The sequence below is a fragment of the Plectropomus leopardus genome, chromosome 3 (assembly GCF_008729295.1).
Source record: "Plectropomus leopardus isolate mb chromosome 3, YSFRI_Pleo_2.0, whole genome shotgun sequence".
In the NCBI taxonomy this organism is placed as follows: domain Eukaryota; kingdom Metazoa; phylum Chordata; class Actinopteri; order Perciformes; family Serranidae; genus Plectropomus; species Plectropomus leopardus.
The window spans coordinates 13,996,960-14,019,222 of NC_056465.1; the positions used below are offsets into that span (position 1 = coordinate 13,996,960).

At 39.7% G+C, this 22,263-nt stretch overlaps 2 protein-coding genes and 1 long non-coding RNA gene across 3 annotated transcripts in view; 2 read left to right on the forward strand and 1 right to left on the reverse strand.

Moving 5' to 3' along the window:
• The window catches only part of hmcn1 (hemicentin 1), a 99,887-nt gene extending 91,081 nt beyond the window's left edge, over window positions 1–8,806 (forward strand). The window contains exons 94-107 of the mRNA XM_042514831.1: window positions 476–622; window positions 778–915; window positions 1,071–1,192; window positions 2,014–2,251; window positions 2,452–2,514; window positions 2,794–2,913; window positions 3,001–3,135; window positions 3,227–3,340; window positions 3,486–3,611; window positions 4,093–4,221; window positions 5,421–5,789; window positions 5,962–6,081; window positions 6,177–6,303; window positions 7,627–8,806. Coding sequence (XP_042370765.1) covers window positions 476–622; window positions 778–915; window positions 1,071–1,192; window positions 2,014–2,251; window positions 2,452–2,514; window positions 2,794–2,913; window positions 3,001–3,135; window positions 3,227–3,340; window positions 3,486–3,611; window positions 4,093–4,221; window positions 5,421–5,789; window positions 5,962–6,081; window positions 6,177–6,303; window positions 7,627–7,993 — 2,315 coding nt within the window. The 3' untranslated portion in view covers window positions 7,994–8,806. The remainder of the gene's footprint in view (window positions 1–475; window positions 623–777; window positions 916–1,070; window positions 1,193–2,013; window positions 2,252–2,451; window positions 2,515–2,793; window positions 2,914–3,000; window positions 3,136–3,226; window positions 3,341–3,485; window positions 3,612–4,092; window positions 4,222–5,420; window positions 5,790–5,961; window positions 6,082–6,176; window positions 6,304–7,626) is intronic.
• Window positions 8,807–10,978: 2,172 nt separating this feature from the next.
• Window positions 10,979–16,432, reverse strand: arpc5b (actin related protein 2/3 complex, subunit 5B). The gene is made up of 4 exons (XM_042483875.1): window positions 16,154–16,432; window positions 14,885–14,957; window positions 14,256–14,432; window positions 10,979–13,205 (listed from the first exon to the last, which is right to left on the reverse strand). Exons 1-4 carry the CDS (start codon window positions 16,291–16,293, stop codon window positions 13,143–13,145), a joined length of 453 nt encoding a protein of 150 aa, XP_042339809.1. The 5' UTR covers window positions 16,294–16,432; the 3' UTR covers window positions 10,979–13,142.
• LOC121941153 lies at window positions 14,400–21,943 on the forward strand. Its single transcript, XR_006105727.1, has 3 exons — window positions 14,400–14,457; window positions 21,616–21,791; window positions 21,874–21,943. It is a non-coding gene; the product is annotated as an uncharacterized LOC121941153 (long non-coding RNA).
• Window positions 21,944–22,263: the final 320 nt, after the last annotated feature.

Genomic DNA, 22,263 nt, shown 5'->3' on the forward strand with positions numbered 1-22,263 from the left:
ATCATTTTTTTGTGCTGTGTTTACATGCATTTAAACCTCTGAAACATAAGAAATTAGATTTGATTTCCTGTGAAAACATGGCTAAAAAGGCAAGAGATGTCCCACAAGCTACAATATATTAGAAGAATTAATAAAAGAAAATGACCTCAAAATTTGTTTTTAAAAAGAAAGAGAGAGTGAGAGAAATATTATAAGTAGATAAAAATATATTGAAAAAAAAAAAATCCAAAAAAATGTCCAGAAAATGACATATTGTTGTTATTATTATTATTATTATTATATAATTATTTCTTACTTTAGTTTTTGTTTTTACCTTTTTTTTTTTAAATATATTTTTTTCTCTTCTTTTTTTTGCTAAACTTCTGGTCATTTTAAAATGAATTTAAATTTAACTTGAAACTGCGTTGCATGTTTTAGGAAGAATTCAATTTGCCCTGGTTTAAAACGTTTCAAATAACCTTCTCTCTGTTTTCAGGTGGGCCACAGACAGCACGAGGAAGCATCATCGGGAACATCAATGATATTGAGTTTGGCATCGCTATCCTCAATTCTACTATCACAGACAGCAAGTCTGACAGCAAAATCATTAAGGCCACTATTACTAATGTGCCAAGGGCATTAGGTCAGTTTACTAGCCATTTAATATGTCTAACTGTTTTGCTGTGATTTGCAGGAAATAAGACCTGCGTCTATACAACCATTACACCTAAGCTCTCTTGAACCTTATCAATAATTATATTAAATGAAATACATTGTCCTTCTGCCTTTGCCTTCAAGGTCCTGCAATGAGAAAGCTCATCTCAATCTTGAATCCTGTCTACTGGACCACTGCACAGGAAGTAGGAGAAGCTGTGAACGGCTACACACTAACAGGAGGCATCTTCAGGCGAGAGACACAGGTGGAGTTTGCCACAGGTAAGACTGAACAGGCCTTTGTGTGTCTGTACAATGTGAGCTATTAATATTGTGGGCTCAATCTGGTGCTTGTTGTGGACTGATGATTCTGGGTGTGAATAATGCCAGTAGTGTGAAACCTAAGAGATGTCTTTGGTCTAACTGGATCTTGGTAGGTGAGATCCTGAGGATGACCCACATTGCCAGAGGCCTGGACTCTGATGGAGCGTTGTTATTGGACATCGTAGTGAATGGACACATCCTGCAGCTGCCCTCACACGCTGACATCAGCATCAAGGTAAATAAAGAAGCATATGCAGACTTTGTGGTTTATTGGTAGGTAGATTTATTGCTTAAACCAGACTGCATTTTGTATAAAATCAGGGAAAACAGTGAAAAAAAAAAAAAAAACTTCATAAAACTAACAAGTGATGAACTTTGAGTTCCATTTTATCCAGTTTACTACAACTCACATATATATTACAGTACTGCAAATAACTTTATAACAGCATTCGTGCATGGTGGTTTAGTTGCTTGAAGTACTTGAATTTGACACCAAATGTAGGTGCTGAAATACCTTGAACTCAGACATTTTTTAACTTGGTCCTTGAAAAAGCACTTGAACAAAATTGAGAGAACAGAGTGATAAATGATTTAATGAAACATATTAGATATATTTTTTAAAACCATAAAAAAGCAGAGAATGGCCATGATTGCCATTATTTTATAGTGCTGTATTAGCGATATGATCTTTGAGCGATAATGGGTTGGTAGAAACCAGTTAATACTTGGCGCAAGGATGTTTCACTAGCCTGAAAAACACCCACACTGGAGCAGCGCCATCCATTAACACGGGGTTCCAACTGTAATTTGGCCGTAAATAAGCAGCCATGTGACAGATAGTGGATGCTGGAGGGAATTTGCACAATTCTCTTGCAACAGATGTTTGTGAAGAAAACAATTTTATCCTTAGAAATGAGTGCTTGAAAAAGTACTTAAAAGTCCTTGAATTTGACTTGTCTGTACAACTCCTGTTATAATCAATGCAATATTTTGTGGCGCTCAGCGACAACACGTTACTTTTAAAGCGGCCATACATGCACACTTTGTTTGACACAGGACTACACTGAGGATTACATCCAGACAGGCCCGGGCCAGCTCTACGCTCTGTCCACCCGGATGTTCAGCATCGACAGGGAAAGTGTACCCTATTCCTGGAACCACACCATCTCCTACGACCCGTCCAAGGGCAAGATGCCTTACCTTGTAGAGATGCTGCACGCCACCGCCATCAGCGCCCTCTACCACCCCCTGGAGGAGATGTTGGAGTTTAGCATCCAAGCTAGTATAGCCAAGGGTAAGTCTAAGGACTGAATATAGGAGTAATATTTTGATCATGGGAAAGGCATAGACTAAATAAGGCCACTAGCGTAATATTATTCTGTGCATTTTCTGTTGTTGACTTGTCCATTCAAACTTTTACAACTGATCTTTGTTTTGTTTTGTTGTTGTCAAATGTCATTAAAATTTAATGATGACTTGTTCACATGAATCCAGGGGATCGCAGTAACCAGTGTCCTCAGGGATTCACTTTAGTGTCCGCTGGGCCCTACTGTGCAGGTAATGTGTACATCAACATTTTATAATGTTCCTAACTCCATTAGTATCAGTCAAACAGCACAGCAGTCAAGCTGCGTCCACAGCTAGTTTATAATGGTGATGTGTTAAGTTTAAAATTGGTTGAAAAGTTCCTTTTAAAGACACAGCATATTTTAAAGCACCTTTGCGTGCTTCAGCACCCCATCCAAACATACATAGCAGCAGAACATTCTCATTGTGTGCTTAAATCTGTTTTGTTTGTTGCCATCTTGTTGGTAAAGTATTCATTTTTTGTTGCAGATGAGAACGAGTGTGAGGTCGGGAATCCCTGTTCTCATGCCTGCCACAATGTCATGGGCACATACTACTGCTCTTGTCCCCGAGGCCTCACCATCTCAGCTGACGGCAGGACCTGTCAGGGTATACAACTCTTTTCTGAATCAGTGCTGTTTGCATTATTATTACACTAACACGTCATTGTTTTAATAATTAAAATGCTCTTCATAGACATTGATGAGTGTTCACTGGATGAGAAGTTGTGCCATGATGGACTGGACTGTGAGAACACCATCGGCGCTTACCGATGTGTCATGCGCTGTGGGCGTGGCTTCAGGAGAACAGCTGATGGTCTCAGCTGCATAGGTACATCAACAAGCTTTATTGATAAACTTAGTGGTTGTTGTGAGTTTTTTGTGGTATGAAATGTTTTACAATTTTCCTCTTTGTTGCTCAGATGTTAATGAGTGTCAGGAATCCAATCCGTGTAATCAGCACTGCCTAAACACGATTGGAAGCTACCGATGCGCCTGCGAGCCAGGCTTTCAACTCAGGAATCGACGCTGTATAGGTGAGACGGACACACCTCTCTGTATAATGCTTTATCTGTATGATTTATTGTAAACGTTTTTTAATATAATGTCACTGTTTGAACCAGTCAGTACAATTTCCTTGAAGAAACTGGATTTGACCTCTTCTCTCTCCGATCACCACAGATATAAACGAGTGCAGGCAGAGGGTTTGTCGATCAGATCAGCAGTGTAAAAACACACGGGGTGGTTACACTTGTATTGACCTTTGCCCCAGTGGTATGACCAAAGGTGGCAATGGGACATGTGTAGGTAAGTATTCAGCAGCACACAGTTTTTCTTGTCTACAAGGGATACAGAAGTAAATCATGGTGCAAACCTAAAATCACTTAGAGTCTGTGCTTGAAAGGGACAGGTCATCCCCAAATCCAGTACACATATTTTTCCTCTTACCTTTAGTGCTATTAATCAGTCTAGATTTTTTGGTGTGACTTGCTGAGTGTTGGAGATATTGGCCGTAGAGATGTCTGCCTTCTCCCAATGTAATGAAACTAGATAGCTCTTGGCTTGTGGTGCTCCAAGCGCCAAGTGCTGTCTAGTTGCATTATATTGAGAGAAGGCAGATATCTCCAACACATGGTAACTCATGCAAAAATTATCTGCATAAAAAGCACTACAGGTAAAAGGAAAAATATGCATTTTGGATTTTGGGGTAAACTGTCCTCTTAAAGCACAGACTGTAAGTGATTTTAGGTTTTCACCATGATTTACATCTGTATCCTTTGTGCTGTAGACATCGATGAGTGCAGAGATGGCACTCATCAATGCAGATACAATCAGATCTGTGAGAATACCAGAGGCAGCTACCACTGCACATGTCCCCGTGGCTACAGATCTCAAGGAGTGGGACGGCCTTGTCTCGGTACGTACATTTACCTTTATGTTACTCACAAACATAACAAAACATAAAATCCAATATTCGGTAACATTCAAAGGGCTGCATTTGTATTGATCAGACAGGTGATACTTGCAAGAATGTAATTCTGTTAAGCTGAAGATATTTACCAAAGCATACAGCATGTTATAAACTTATAAAATTAAAATTATATAAAGTGATTAATTTTAAAATGTGAAAATTTTTGCACTGCTCTTCCCTAACGCTTACCATCAGCTTGCTTGCTTCTGCCAGCATAATTCTGTCTCTCTGTCAGTGACTCACTCCTGCTGAAAGTCTGAAATAACTCTGCTGTCAACTGCAACGTAGCTCAGTCATTACATTCTGCCATTTCTTGCCTACATCTCAATAATGCTGCAGTCAAAACCGCTGACTAACTTATAACATTAAAAACCTTGCAAAGATTCAATGCATGCTATCAGGCCCTCTAAAGCTCTATGTAGATGATACGTCTTTTTACCGACACTTTCAGATAGGAGAGAGAGGGGTAGAAATGGACTACAGAGGAAGGGACACTGCAAAAAATGTCTCCTTTGACACATCAACCATAAAAAGACCAGCACCAGGACATCACAGCTCTGTCTGTCACTCTCTTTCCTTTCACCCTCTTCCAATTTTCAACCTGTTTCCTTCATGTTTGGATCTGGCTATTTCCTGGAGTTGCTTTGTAATGGCATCCACTCACTCTTCCCCTCATGACATCATTAACATTGTACGCTGATGTCTGTCTTTGTTAAATATTTATTAGGCATGAATTGGATTTTGTGCCTGATGTCCAATATTCATTATATTTCATTTCATTTCTTCAGATAAAATGTTCAGAATTAAATTTGAAGTTATCTTCAAAGAATTACTTTAATTTGATATGGGAGAGGATAATATCAGTCTCTCATTCAAATTAGACAAATGTATTAATAGTCTCAATACATTTCTGTCTTAGGGACATGAAAATGTATTGTTGTACAGTGGGGTAATTGACATATACCCTTTGTCCCCCCCTCATTTTCATCCCCCTCTTCTATTTTCATGGTCTGCACCACCTCATTTCTTTTTTATCCCTCTAAATATCACCTTTTTCTGTTACTTTGCACCTTTTTCCCTTCCTTTTCTTTCACCCTGTGCTCTTATCTGTTCCCGCTGCTGGTCTGTCTTTGTGCTGAGGGCAGACATAAATGAATGTGAGCGGCTTCCGCAGCCCTGTGCCCACCAGTGCATCAACACGCCTGGCAGCTACAAGTGCATCTGTCCGCCAGGGCGCCACCTGCTGGGGGATGGCAAATCCTGCGCTGGTCTGGAGCGTCTGCCCAGCTATGAAAGTTACTCATTTGGCTACCAAACGTCACAATCCTCTCCTGAGCGCAACTCCTACCAGCGACTATACCACAACTTGGCCTCTCAGAGCTACCACTCCTACGCAGCCGCCACACGGAGGCGCAGCAGGAGCCAGAGCCGCAGAGAGACTCGCATACACTCCTCACAGCAGGGCGTCCTCGCGTGTCCGCAGGGGTTTGAGTCCAGGGTTGGCTCCTGCTTAGGTAACAATAGAGGACAGGCAGGGTTGAGATGAGGGAGAAGATGAAAGTTGGTGGTAGCTTTTTGCTTTGCTGCTTGCTGCGAGCTTTAAAAATGTGTCCTGATGCATCATTCGTGTTCTTTGATTTTCTCGATATCACTCTGTGGCTGTTTGTGTCTTTTTTTATGACACAGACATCAATGAGTGTGAGGTGAGGGACGCCTGTCAGCACGAATGTATGAACACACCAGGGAGCCACAGGTGTCTCTGTCCCACTGGTTACCGCCTCATGACTAATGGCAAGACATGTCAAGGTGAGTACCTCCAGCTACATCCTGTTTCCTGGCATCACCGTGATTTCATTTTATTAGAGCATGTACTAACAACAAGCTGTTTGCTTTATCTACAGATATAGACGAGTGCCTGGAGCAGAACATTCAGTGTGGAGCGAACCAGATGTGCTTTAATATGAGAGGAAGTTACCAGTGTATTGACACTCCCTGTCCTCCAAACTACCAGAGGGATCCAGCCACAGGGTAAATACTCACTGAAATACATTCAGTTAGGATTATCCCTTTTAATGACGAAGACAAAAATTTAGCTTTAACTTATCATTAAAAAGTAAATGTTGATTGCACAGTGTAATTATTATAGAATAATGATGTCATCTGCACTTGTTCTCTATAAGCCTCACTGACACTATGCCAATCTGTCTGCCACCCGGTACCATCTCTCTCAGAAGAATTAAGACACAATTTATTACCCAGTAGCTCTATCCAGTTACCAAAGATTATCAGTGAAATTTCTTTGCAGTCACTATCACCAGCATAACAAATGGCAGACAGCGGAACAGCCGAATTAACTGTAGACACTGTAGTAGTTGCTAGCTCTGAGGAAATCTGAAAGCATTAGAGTTGTCTTTGTGACAGCGACACCAAATTAAAAGCACTTGGAAATGTTGAAAAAGTGTTCCACTTTAAAGAGATACAACAATACCACAAATTAAAATATAACTTGTTCAGTCTAGGGTATTTGCAATTTCGAAGCAGTTTGGATTTTGGGAACATTTTAAACCTTAACTAAGGGGGCACTTTATTGAAAAACTTTTTTTTATGCAAATGGGGCTCATACTATTGCTGCCACTGCAGCACAATGGAAAATGACGCTCAATGAAAACAGTTCACTGCCAGTAAAAATGTGTTTTTGTCACCACAGTCTCTTGCAGCTATTCACAGTGCTATGACGTTATTCCCACCACTCAGTCGCCATGTCTGTATGCTCGGCTGCCTGTCCCAACAGTAGAGACTGAGCTCTGGTGGCATGTACTGTGCACTACATACAATACATACCAAAGGGCATCTCAGCACCAGTTCATTATAAAGAGGAGTGTCTGTATTTTTGATGTTATTGAAAATCATACCTCCAATATTTGTATATACCTTGCTATACTGTAATAGCGTGATACCACCCAAGTTTAGCCATACATGGAATGTACTTACTTACTGTACTTAAGTACAAATTTGAGGTACTTGTACTTTATTTGAGTGTTTTCTTTTCATGCCACTTCAAACTTTTACTCCACTGAATTTCAGGGGAAAATACTGTGCTTTTTACTTCACTAAATTTATCTGACAACTTTAGTTACTGTAAAAAGTAAGATTTTTTACAAAGTTATTTTTGTTTGTTTTTTGAGGTTTAGGGTTTTCTTGTTGTTTTTTTTAAGATTTGTCTGCAGTGGTTACTTTTACTTTTAATACTTTAAACGATAAAGCACTCTGGCTTTGTATCTTAGACAATATATTTGTTATTTGCATGCTTTCTCACAGTAAAGTGAAATTCGCTGTCTATGTTGTATTTAGGTTTTGCCTGAAGAACTGCCCACCAAACGACCTGGAGTGTGCACTGAGTCCTTACGCCCTGGAGTACAAGCTGCTGTCTCTTCCCTTTGGCATCGCAGCCAACCAGGACCTCATCAGACTTGTGGCCTACACGCAGGACGGAGTGATGCACCCCAGGACCAGCTTCTTAGTAGTGGACGAGGATGTCACGTTACCTTTTGCCCTGCGGGACGAGAACCTGAAGGGAGTGCTGTACACCACGCTGGCGCTACGAGAACCCCGCACGTACCGCATGAAGGTCCGTGCCCTCTCTTACAGCGAAGATGGAGGCATCGAGTACCAGACGACCTTCATCGTCTATATCGCCGTCTCTGCCTACCCCTACTGAGAGCACTTTAAAAGACGCGAGACAAAGGTGCAGTGATGAATTTGCCTCCTGTGTGGTTTTTTGAAAAAGTAACCACATAGCTAAACAAACTGAAAAAGACTTTGTGTTCAGAGTGAGAGAAGCCAGTAAGCACAAACAGCCCTGAAGACGAAGGGATACAATACAGGCCACTGCAGGTGAGCAGGTGGCCGGGATGAAACTGGCTAATTATTGGCTCGAATCCCCGGAATCGTCACCTCAGTCTGTCAGGACTTTTTCAGTGAAATGTTTGATATTTTTCCCTGTTATTTCCCCCCGACCCTTCAGATTTATTTATAAGATCAACAAGATTTTGCTCCTCAGAGCCGAAGCATTGACCCCCAGCTCAGAAAGTAGGCTTCAACCCTACTCAAGAAATCCTAGCTAGCCTTTTATTTACGTCTACCTATTATTAACTTATTGGGAAGTGCTTGAATGAGAAAAATGGGCGGTTCCCACCTTTGTTTAGCCCTCGTGTCATTAGTAAATAAGTGGAGTTGTGACTGCTCAGATATGGTGCTCATTTTGGCGAAAAGAAAACTTGACTGTCACATATTCTGCATCCTCAGGTAGCGGCCTATCATACACACAAGTGCATCAAACAGACACCCTATCTAAACATTACACTGATTACATCATCAATGTGCCATATACTGCTCCATCCTACAGTTGATGCCAAGATGTATTTTATTTTTTTGACTTTGTACATATGTTTTTTTCTCATAATGTATTGCCATACTGTACTTACTGTATCCATTTTGTAATAAAAATGTAATAAATGAATATAGACTGAAATTAAGCATAATGTTTGTCTGCAGCATAACCGAAACAGATCCTTCTTCAGCATGTCACATCTTTCAAAAAGGCAAAATTAATCAAGCTCAAATGATCACATGATTAATCTCATATAAGCTCCAGAAGAGCAAATGTGTTATATTGTTATTTATTTTAATCCTTCAATTATTTCTGCAAAAGCAGGTTGAGGGTTTCTGCATTTGCTACCATGGTGCACAAAGAAGGGAAATAAACAAATTCTAATTGTAATTTGTAAACCCAAATTTTATTTGTGTAAATTTCTTAATATCTCCAGTAGCAATTGACATGTTGAATCAACAACAACCTTACGCAAATCAGCTTAAATAGAAACAAAAAACTGGTAGAGGAGTTACAATTAAAGAAATCTCAAGGAGATTTTAGTACAATAATTCAGAGTATGAATATGTATGGAGTTTGACTGCAAACAAAATAATGTTGTAACCTTGTTGTTTGCTGCCCTGATGAGCAAAAGAAATAAAGAAAAGCAATATTCTTGCTTCAGCAAACCAATTATGTACCATTACCAACGGTATTTTATACTATCTTCTCTTAAAATATGTCTTACATTTATGCTCACCTCTGTCTAGGTCGGCAGACATTAAGGATCTGCTTTCCGAAGTTTGCAAGTTAAAGTGAGGGATTTTATTTACATTTTTAACTTGCAGATCTTTCAGTGAGGATTCCCCTTCACTTTTTTTGAAGTTCCAGTTTCCATTCATCAATCATACTTTATGCCTCATACCTCAAGCAAAAACAGGCATGTAAATTACTTTTTACTAATTTTTGCACTTCTATTTTTTAAAAAAAAAAGGAAAAAAACTTTACTATCACACTGACAGAAGTATTTTGAGTATTTGCTGTGACTGAGGTGCCTCCCATTTGTCCTGATCATCTTGGGATGTTTCGACACTTTGATTGGGGTCCACCTGTGCTCACTTTAGTTGATTGGACCTGATGTTGAAAAGCACACACCTGTCTGTAAACTGTAAGGTCTCACAGTTGACAAAAGCCAAACCACGAGGTGGAGGGAGCTGACTGCTGAGCTCAGAGACAGGATTGTTTTTAGGGACAAATTTGGGGAAGACTACCTGAAAAATTTCTGCAAAACAGGTTCCAAAGAGCACAGTGGCCTCCATATTTCTTAAATGGCAAAACCTTGGAATAACCTGGACTTTTACAGGAGCTGGGCACCCTTCCAAGACTCAGCAATCGGGGAGGACGGCCTTAATAAGACGGATGACAAACAAGAACCTGAAGGTGACTCTGTGCCCCGGAGATCCTGTGTGGAAACCAGAGAAACTTCCAGATGGACAGTCACCGTTGAATACTTCCTGAATGCACTGTAAGTCCAACATTTCAGTTTTATCATTGATACAGACCCTGTATTGTTTTCACCACACATGGTGGGCCTAATGCAAGAAATGATGTACAAACAAATTTTCTCTTATTTTTGTTTGCATCCACGATTTGTTCCTATTTTGAAGGTACCCATTGATTTTTGGGATCCAACAATGTTTTCCTATTTTTGCTCTTTTCCTAGGTAAGAGAAAATTTTACCAAGATTAGACAAAAACGTCTAATTTTCACGAACCACAGATTGTTGCCTTAGCACAAGAAAAAAAAATCAGTTTTACATTTGAATTATTTTTTTTTTTTTTACAAATGCATTCATATTTAATCAAATTTAGATGATGTTTTAGAGTAATTAAAATAAGTGGAAGTTTAATCTGAAGGGCTAAAGATCCGCATGACTTTAAATTCAGTAACTGTGCGTCCCTCTGCTGACCAGAGCTCCATCTTCTCATATATACTGTATTTATGAGAACTGCTGCTTTTCTGTTTTTTTTAAATATTTTAATTTATTTAATGTATTTAAACCTTTTTGCATTCATACTTTAACTTTTAATGCTTCAATGCATTTCACTGAAATCCCATTTTCTTTATGTTTATTTAACAGTTTGCTTCATCATTGAGCACACCGGGTCAGAGCAAATTTGGATGGTTATGAATATTTGGTGCATCTGGAGTGACTTCTCTCTTTTTTTTTTTTTAACCAGAAAATTAAGAAAAAATATAAGAGACGTCTGAGAGAATGTTAATGCATGCGGCCCATTGTGTGCATGTGAAACATCATCAAGAGTCATGACAAAGTTATGATCAGCATTCATACCTTTATTTTTTTGTCAAAAAAGCACAAACATAAAAAAGGAATATCGAGTAAGGCAGTTTGTACATCAGTTTGGTATGCTCCCTCGTCTTCCCGCCTTCAGCCAGAAGAGCATCTCTGACTAGAAATACATGAAGCATAAGAAGAAATCAAGTGTTCTCCTTTGTGTTTTCATGTAAAACTAGACATTACTGCATCAGAAAAAGGAATCTAATGTCTGGATGCATCATCACTGATGACAGTATTCAAACATGTTAACCCATGTCTAAATATCAACTGGTGAATAAAACACAGCTGTGACGTGTGTTTTATAAAAAGCAAATATCTATTGAGGAATTCTTGAGTTTGATTGGAAATGAGCAGGAACAAAACATGCTGGAACTGAATTCCCCTGATCACTACATAGTATTTTCAACACCGCAACTTTGTGAACCATAACACACTTTGCTTTTATATTCATTTATACTGTTTAAAGTTACAACTCCACCACTTTGTGTTAAAGATTCTTCTCTAATACACGGGGGCAACAAAACCATCAATGTGAGCTACAATATTTCCATAAAAGCAAAATAAATTGTTTGGCAACAGACGTTATCTACCTGATAAGGCAGATAAAACACTTCCAGTTTTCCTCCTCATGTCATAAAATGTGTGGAAATTAAAAGCATATGTGATAGTAACAATAACAGTAAAACTTCCTACTGCCAGACATGAGTGGAGGATTTGCTGAAATGTGTGGAAATTTAAACCCAAATTCAAAACAGAAGAGATGCATAACATGTAGAAAAGACAGGTATGAAATGCTTGAGAAAATATTCTCAAAAGTGGGATCATGCAAATTTTTTTCTTTATCACAAACTTTCCATTTTTCAGGGACAAAATATTCATAACCTTAGTCTCTCCTAAACACCGACATTATCAAACCTTAGGAGCATTTTTTTTAAATTTCCATCATGAAGGGATTTAGCCTTGTGGCAAAAACAATCGCTATAAAAAAGAGGAAATGTTTAATCCTATATTATTTTTCAGTTAAATACAAAAAAAAATTCTCAGACAGGACCCTCAGGGTGTCACTTTCCTGAAAGTACAGGAAAACATGCAGCTCCTATAAACAGAACCAGCAGAGCCACATGACGCCCTGCACAGAGGGTGCATCAGACACATGAGGGATGTGAGGAACAATAAAATGGGATTAAAAAGAGTGGTGGTGGAGATGCATCGTGGGTAATAATCCGTAACTGGGGTAGCAGGCGGACTGAAAGCATGGATGACACCAACCCCCTCCTCCTCCTCTCTCCTCCCGCTCCACAGGCTAAATAGCGACCCCCGTGAGCAAATCCACCACCCTCCATCTGTGACTGTGCTTTTCAAGAGCCTCCCACTGCTGCAGTGTGACAGGCAGAGGCAATGAGAGGATTTACTGACAGAGAATCGGCTTTTATTCCATCAGGAAGTCTCAGCTGAAGAGAGAACACAAGAGAACGATGGCAAAACAAACAGCGAGAGAGTTTTTCCTGAGAGAAGCAAAGCTGAAACCTTCTGTGTGTTTGAGGAAGTCAGTCATTTAAGAATATATGAGTCATGCCTGTGATTTGAGCGCAGACGTGTTTGTGTGAGTGTGTAGACACAGCAGTGGTTCCCAACCTTTTTGGCCTGTGCTGTGACCGATACGCGAGGTAAAATGATCCAATAATGCATGAGAAAAAAAAAGCAAAAGTCTAGAGCAAAGTCTCAACAAACAGAATTTTGCGTAGTAGAAATGTGTTCTTTCTAAGATTTATGCCCTCTTGGTTGGGAATCACTGGTGTGCGCACTGAACACACACACACACACACACTACAGGAATGACATGGAGACAGTGACAATACTGTAAACAGATCAGGGAAGCAGCGCAGATGGGATGCAAAGTTATCTATAGCACCCTGTGAGGAACACAATGCAGTCAGATCATGAATGGGAAGAAAAGACTTTTTTTAACCTAATGTGACCCAGATTTGATTTTCAGTCTAGCCTTGAACGCAGCAGGATCACACTGGGTTTAAAAAAATCTGTTTTTCCTTTTGTCCCAATGCCACCTGTTATGATTACATGGGAGCACCCCCCTGTTTCTGTCAGTGATGTGGAGCCAACAGATCCTCCGCTCTTCTTTTAGACCGTCTTCCTCGCTGTTAGTACCCTGACGATGCTGCCCACTCCTCCAGCTGCCAGCGCCTGCAGACACAGGAAGGAGAAATATGGTCAGGCTATTTTCGTTTTGACAAGAGAGTCTCTGTTAAACTCTTATCCTGTTATCTTGTGGCAACATTCGGTCCATCTCAAACTGGCCTTTACAGTCGCAGTGGCTTAAAATGTTCATACCTTATTTCACTGATGACTACTTAATGATCACTATTCATATGTTGCCATTTCTAAAGCATTGTTGCTTTTTTTTCCTATGCTGGAATCAAATCATGAGACTTCTCCCTAAGTTAGAGCGTCCTTCTGTGATCTCGATCATTCGGTGTAACGTGGTCATAAAACTCAGTCTACGCTCTGTTAAGTCAGTCCTTTTCTTGTCTCCACTTTCAGATTATTATTATTATCAGAAGTTTTTTGTCTTGGCGCAAGAACGTGAGCAAGTCTGGGTTCTCTTGTAATTGGAAAAAGGGAGGAGAAACTGGTGGAGTGGACTAAAGTTGGTGTTCATTCATGAGTATCTGATCCACAAACCAGCATTTGGTTTTGTGAGAAATCATCATTTTTGGAGCAGTTCGCCTCTCATTCCCATGGTCTCCTCAAACTAAAATAGCGCAGCTAACAGCAGAGGCTGGTGGCGAGTCGAAGCAGCCAAATTCAAAAAGTCAAGTTTGTGCTCAAATACAGTTTGTGGATTATACTGATTCCGAATTGAAGAGAATACTGTCGACATGTGACGTCTTTTATTTAGTTTTTCTTTAGTTATGCGTGTTAATGTGTCATAAATCTTAAAGGTAGTTTGGTGTAACATTTTCCACCAGGCACGGGACGGGAAATAATCTCAAAAGGAATCTAGTTGTAGTCTTGAAACTAGAGACCCTGTAAGATCCCCAAACTCTGTAAAATCTTAGTGTGACTAAAAACTCACACTGTCTTTAAATGTGAGAGGGAACAGACTTAAGTCTTTTTATAGTCTTTAAATGTGTGGTGGACAATAGTTTTTCTAGAGGGCATTTAGGAAAAATTCCTTCATCTTCTCCCCCCGTCACGTATGATTGTGTCAGACAACGAGGTGTTAATATTCACCTTTTCATGCCACTGCAGGAGAACCGCGCTGCTGTTTTCTGACGGCCTCTCGAAGCCTTTGTAGATGTACTTCATCAGCAGGTCCACGCCGTTCTTGTCGAGGGACTGCACTCCTTTCTCGATGTCACTGCTCTTAAAAGCGCTGAGCACCTTCAGCACCAAACCCTCAGCACGATCCTGACGGGAAAAAGGGAACGTGAAGGTCAGTGCTGCAGTAGTGTTCAGTTCATTAGAAGAAGGGGTCGACCGATACTGGTTTTTCAGGGCTGATACCGATACAGATTATTAACAGAGACCGACAACTTATATTTGGAACCGGTACGCATTTACTATAAAAATTGAAATCTTTCTGTCAACATTAAGAATCTGAAACATAACAAACTCTAATTAATAATAACCAAAACTGAAACTTTCAAACATCATCTCCACAAAAGCAAACTTTTTTTCTATAAAGTCAAGTGAAAATTAAAATTTAAAAAATCAGCAAACGTCAGCTACACCTAAACAAAATCTGTTCCAATATGATACTTTACTAATTCAAGAGTCAACAAGCCTATCAAGTTATTCATTAGAAAAACAATGATGTAGCAAATACTTCAAACACTACAGATCAAGAAAAACAAACCCACCTTGGCGTTCTGGTTCTTGGTGTTGATTGGCGGGTTCTTCAGGACTGCCTGTAAAGCCTCCATGAGATTTCCTGTGCAGATAAGGTGAAGGATGCAACACAGTACAGAAGAGAGCAACCTCCCAATTACAGTAATGGATACACGCCCAAATATGATACATAAGTCAAGTGTTGAGCCATCACAATTCTTTAATAACGAATATTAGCCCCTAAAAACAACCCAGTGGTGGTTTTCTGTATGTACAGAATAGTATTGTGATATTTTTATGTGGCAATACTGTATTGATGAAGGATCTCGAATACCGATTTTTTTCATTACTTAAACTATTAATATTGCAAATACAAATGAAATGTTTAGTAGCCTCCTACAATAAAGAAATCAATAGTTTTTTTTAGTGCACTAGATACAATTTGTGGCAATAAAAATGATTGAAGTGAGCTAAACAGAGATAAACTAAAAACTAGATATTTAAAAAAACAGATGTTGACAAAGTTTTCATTGGCTGACATAATTAGCAACTGAAAAAAGGTAATAAATCACAGTGAATCTCAACATGTTATCTCAATGCGCTGCATATTACAACACGTTTTAAATTGCAATAACTGCAATAACATGAAGGCAGTGTGGTTTGCATGTTCATATTTGGAGTATTGTTACTGTCAGACTTGAAATAGTGTGAAACTTTCATTTGACCTCGCTGTAACATGACGTGGGAGCTAACTGTCTTATTCAATGAGGAAGTGCTGCACTCTCGTGCCTTATAAGGTCTCTAAGACTGAAACTGCTGGCTGCAGACTTCACAGAAGCCCTTCAGAAACACTCACACCCAAAAATAAAACTGCTGATTTAAAGAGAAACGCATTTTAACGCATGAGCCAAACCTCCTGCAAATCTGATCTTACTAAGCTAACCCGCAGAAACACGACGAAGTTGCACAATGAAGACTCAGCGGTTACTAAAGGCTTTGTAAGACTGAATGGAGGACTTGTAGTGATGTAAATGCAAACTAACCTGCAGTACATGTACATACATTAAAGCCTGTTCTGTCTTGGAGCAGAAATCCCAGGAATGTGACTGCCAGGCAAGTCTGGACAGTGACTGGCCTACTTACAAAACGCCCCATGTAAAGAAAAGAGACAACATACATAAAAGAGGAAATATGCAGATAAATCGCAGGTGCAGAAACACGCAGCTTGTCAGCGGTGGCTGATTTTCGTAGCAGATCGTGTTCATGCTAACAGACCGGCTAGCTAGTCATGTAAAGGATATTGTCTGATGAGGGAGTCCACCTCTGCCTCGTCGGGACCCAGCTGGTTTTCTCCTCCGTCCTCCTCGTCCACAAATTTGTTCTCGTCGTACTCGTCCACGTCCACTCGCCTGAAGCGCGCGGACACGGTGTTTTTCGACATGTCTGTGGCGGATTTTGGAGTCTACTTCTAACCGAAAAGGACGAGAGTTAAAGCTCAAGTCCGGCCTTTTTTTCCACTATGATTTTCTTTGATACGGCTGTCACAGGCAGCTTCCTGACTTCCTCCCTTTTCCTCTGGGTGCTTTTTGCTTCCGCGTACACGACATCGCTCCCTGGTGGGGAGAATGTGACACTGCAGGTCACAGTATTCAATTCCCATATTGGCCGCCAGAGGGCGACAAAATACCACAAATGTAGTTTTCCTAAACATCAACTACAGAGTAGAGAAGGTTCCCTCTGACAGTAAAAAAAAAAAAAAAAAAAAAAAGAAAGAAAATCACGCAAGAAAAAAAAAACTAAGACAAAAAGTAGTGCAGGTTAAAATATATGGATAAAATATAACATATACAAAATAAAATATGGTAATTACAAATCACACTGAACAAGAATGTGGTAAATGCTTGTGCAAAATATCCATTAAATTGAACGCCATGACAGGTTCCAACAATTTTTTTGGCAGAGCACCAAAAACACTCTGTGAAGCTTTCTACATATAAAAAGTCACAACATTTCCAGTTAGCCTGTGTCTTCATTTAACTACTGAGGTAGGCTATATTTTCTATAAATTTTATCTCCATACATTGTGGTCTGAATGTTGTTTCAGAGACTCCTGCATGCTGTTCAGTATGTACAAAATATTGATGAATCCCTTTTTACTGTCAGTTGATCTAGGTTATGTATAAACATTTTAGTTACAATTTTTTTGTAACTCTTGATTTTGCTCCCTTGTTTTGTTTTGTTGTTATTTTTCCTGACTTGTGCGGGTGTGAAGCCAGTTGAATGTAATGCTAAATTAAGGGAAACAACATTGGAGACAGCTTATCTTAACGAAATGAACATTGAGTTTGTGGGCAACAGCTCTGGTGGACATTCCTGCTGTCTGAATGCCAATGACATGCTTCCTCAAATCTTGTGACATCTGTGGCGTTGTGTTGTGTGATCAAACCGCTCATATTAGAGTGGCCTTTAATAGTGCCCATTATAAGACACACCTGTGTAACAACGATGCTGTTTAATCTGCATCTTGATATGCCACATCTGTCAGGTGGATGGATTATCTTGGAAAAGGAGGGCATGTCTTTAAAAAATTTGCGACCAAAATTTGAGAGAAATACATCAATGAATTCAATTTTCCAATCTTTAACTTAAACCTGTGAAAATGGGTACGAAAGCAGAATTGTAGAGTTGATTTTTTTTTTCTTCCGTATGATGTAATGTTTTTTCAAAACACACATTCAATATCATTTCTAATGCCGCCACTGTGCTCTGACAGAGTGGTGCGCTTCCTATTTATCCATTTAAAAGAGAGAAGGTCACACCAATGTGACTTTCAAAAAGTTTCCTTGATCATTTGTCTGGCAGTAAACAAAATGCAGTGTGTGCAAATGCAGGAATTAAATCCAAATTTGAGGCTGAGGTCTCTGTGTGACTGTGAAATTCTGTTCAGGGTGAAGCTACATTGATTTGTGATTGCATTCATCTGTTTACTGACCTGCATCTCAATTTGGGATTTTCTCTTTGCATTTTTTCTCACTGATGAAGGCTGAATGACCAAAAACATGTATTTCTAAACACATTCATGAATCTAAGTTCTCAGTATTTAAACACAATTTCAAATCGGACATTTAAACAATTCTGTACTCTAACAACAAAAGCAACACCTAAAAGCCTGAAAAATTTTCTTGTTGAATACCAGATCAGATTGCAACCAGTTAAAACTTCTCCAAGCTGGAATTCCTTCAGTGTTCATTGTTCGGGATTTTTATTCAGAGATGAATTATCCAGAGATCTTTCTCTCTAAAATTAAACCGACCATGTTATTAAAACCAGTAAAAAACACTGAATAAAGCCGTTCACATCACAAGTCAGTGCATCTCCAACACTGTTTGTAATATTGGAGATAGGTAGCTCGCTCACCACGTGCTACTGTGTGTGCTCACCTTTTCCTAACGTAAGATCCAAATGTTCAGGAGCTATCACTGCCAAATTAGGCACAGTTTCATTTTACAAATCAGTGTAACTCTGATGTTTGATCACTGTAATTGGGCTTCTTAGTACGGTGGTTGATGTGAAAATGCAAAAATGTTAAAACCTCTATCAAGAACCAGTGTTTTGTTTGTCCATTCTGGGGTACTGTAGAAACATGGCGTTGCAACATGGTGATCTCCATGAATGAGGACCTGGTCCTTATGTAGATATGAAGGGCTTTATATTCAGTTTATGGGTCAAATGTGTCCCAGACCACCTCGGCAAGTGGTTTGAGGGATCGGATCACAATGCGTCTTCATGGCTGTTTATACCTGCATGATCAGATCACCTGAGAGGCATGTTCACTCAAGATCCCTGTCCCAAGAAAAACCTGTGTAAATGGGAAAAAAAGTGTATAAGCAAATATATCATGTTTTGAAGTCTAAATAAATCAAGGTTTAAGGATTTTTTTCCTAAACTAAACAGTGCACACACTCACACACACTGGGATACTGTTATTGTTTGATAAACGACTCAGCTCTCTTAAAATTCACTCCTACGATCGCATGGACCTTTACAGGACACTAACGCAACAGACCCTGTGAGGGAAGCTGCGATTTATCTGCTTGAATTTAAACAAATGGTCTTTACAACTGGTGTGTGTGTGTGTGTGTGTGTGTGTGTGTGTGTGTGTGTGTGTGCTGAGTCACCACAACCACTGACCATTTCACTGCTGCGGCACAAGTATTTATTTCTTTCACTCACTAATGGGTAGACCACCGCGTCAGCTCTGTGATGTCAGTATTTCCCTGCGTCACAAGGTGCATTTCTTTACTTGCTGGAAGTAAGACACACTTTCCATGTTGCTAATGTGCACACTCATCTTAATTTGAATCACAGTAACAATTTGGAATAAGGTCAAACAGACATATCCGCTTGTCAAACTGCAAGACAAATGTATGAAAGTTTTGGCACCCTCCAACATTTTCATGCTCAAATTCAAGTGAGTTCATTTTAAACTCTGGCTGGGAGTCCTGTGATGTTGCCATGGATAACAGGCCCACAGTGTGTGTGTGTGTGTGTGTGTCGACAAGTTGTTCATAACACACAGGCCTTTTCTGGGAAGTTGGAAAAGTCGGACATATCTACATTTCATTGATGCATTTTTTATTGTTGTTGGAACTTGGAACTGGAGTTTTTCATTTCCTTATCTGAGCTGTCTAGACTGCTGGCCTTTTGCCTTAGGAGGAGAAAGAATAACATTAATGCATTTCCCATTACGGACCTCCTATTCCCTCCAACACACGCACGCACGCACTCACACGCACGCATGCACGCACACGCACACACACACACACACACACACACACACACACACACACACACACACACACATACACACGCAAACACACCATATCTGAAATATCTAACTCAGGAACACAGTTAATGTGTTTCAGGAGAGTCAGGAGAGTAAGAAAGTGTTGCTCACTGCACTGGACATGTCAGACCTCCCACACACACATACATTTTTCTCCTGCCCCCTGTAGACTTCTCTAAATAGAAACTCATGCATGAAACGTGTACTTTTCCTTCTTTCTATCTGCCTTCCTTCCACTCCCTTACTCTCATACGCGCACACACACACACACACACGCAAACACACACAACCTTGCGTGCATTGGTCATGAGTGTCCTCATTGTGGGCTTTGAGGATCGCCCCAACCCGTCTGTGCTATGTGAATGACTCAACACATCAAAAGGCAAAGATACAGGCACATACATGACCTTCACGTGAATGTGCAAATTAACAAGTCCTGGAAAGTTTCAATATGGTGGAAACTTTATCCTCCTGCTGTACCGTGTGCTGCACTCTCAGACAGACAGGCACTGCAGAGAAGATGAAACTGGAAAAAAAAAGCCTCTAGGAATCCGTCTGTGTACTCCAAATTTCAAATCTGTAGGGCGACAGGCCAGGTGCTTCCGTGCCAGAGAAGAGGACTTACAGCATAGCAAAGTATCCTAAGCACTTAATTAGTACTTTCATATGAGGGAAATATTGCTCTTGGATAACGATTTAATTGGGGAATGTAATGAATTAGCGGGTGCTGCGTTGGAGCAGGTCTGCAGGCTGGGAGAGACTGTGGGTGGCTTCCTCTCTGGAGGTGAAAGTGGTTTTGGTGTGTTGTTTTTTAGCAACATTCAGCTTGAACTTTAGAGCAGTTGTGTGATTACCATTATGGTGATGCACATGTTTTCAGCATTGAAATGTATTATATAATATTTTATCAGTCATCAAAAGACTCCTGACTCATTATTGGCAAGCTAGAGATGATTTTGGACATAATCCCTGACCAAAATAAATGTTCTTTCTAGTGTCTAAAATTCACCACGTCACAGAAATACATATTTATAAATCCATGTACACAGTTTTTGGTTTTATTTCCACAGATTTTCAGGTGTCCACTTTATAGTCTCACTTACCGTTACAGCTATGTGCCAGTTTTGGTTTTATTTGTGCAGTAGTGGATGGCGGCTCTGAGATTTCTGTCACCTCCCAAATACAGAGGAGGTAAACGAAACACACCATTGAGACAATAGATTAAAATGTTTGCTTGAAACTTGGTAAATAAAACCAAAACTACTTCAATATCACAGGAGGTAACACAAAATGTGTGTGTTTTCGTATTTCGGTTCACCAACCCTTTACAGGGGACCTATGCTCATTTTAAAAATGTATGTTATTTCTATAGTTTAAGACAGTCCTAAAATATTAGTAACACAAACAATTCTCTCCCAAATCCAAAGGCTGGAGTGCTAAAATCAAACTTATGAGGGTAAGAAGTCTCGAGACTCTGGTTTCTGGCTAAGAGAGAGAGAGTAGCTCATGTTCACAAATATTGATTGAACTTTCCTTTCCATGAAAATAACATTTTGGAATTCCTAATTTAGGAAGGGTTCACCTTTAAATTTATACTGTAGCATGTTGAGCAGTTAAAATAAAAAAAATCAATCCCTTTAAAGTTAACACTGTTGGCCTTCAGAGTTCTTGGCTTGCATGATCTGCTGTAATTTTTAATATGTGTGTAACATGATATATTTTGATCTCACACTCAAGAGTTATTATCTATTGATGGTATCTCCCTTTTTTATGATTCTCTGGCCAACTGCCAGGCTGAACTTGTTTGTGTTGGTTAAATTCCCCTGGGAAAGTGATGATAATTGTTTCTTCTGGATGATTTATGTGATCATGTTATACATTTCATTGAATTTCTAATGCCGGGTTGCATGTCAGCAGGCCAAGTCATGTACTCCAGACGTCCGTCTCCCCAGCAACGCTTCCAGACTCCTCCTGGGTGACCAAGAGGAGTTCCCAGGTCACATGAGATATGTAATCCCTCCAGCTTGTTCTGGTTTTCGCTCAAGGCCTTCTACCAGTTGAACGTGCCTAGAATATCTTACTGAACAAAACACGTAAGTAGGCTATCATAAATGTTTGTTTATCACTGAGCTTATTTTCTACAATGATCCAAAATTCAATGGAAAAATCCTATAGGCTTTTTGACGAGGACACCAGGGCAACGCTTACATCAAGATTGGCTGACAGAAAAACATCATTTCCAGGGCACTCTATCATGCAGATCACAAACACCTGAGTGATGACTGTGTCTGTACATTGTTTTTAATATGTAACATTTGATATGAGAACCTTGTGTGGATAAGATATGATCAGATATCTCAAAACTCTGGAAAAATAAAAAACCTGACAAATTATCTTCACGGTTAGACTGTTAGATTAGCGTTTCCCAAACCTCTCCTCGAGTACCACTTGTTTTAGATCTGTTCTTGCTGCAACACAGCTGAATTACATGATCAGGTTCAAGAGTTCATAAGGAGTTCATCATTTGAATCAGCTGTGTGGCAGCAGGGAGAGGTCTAAAACATG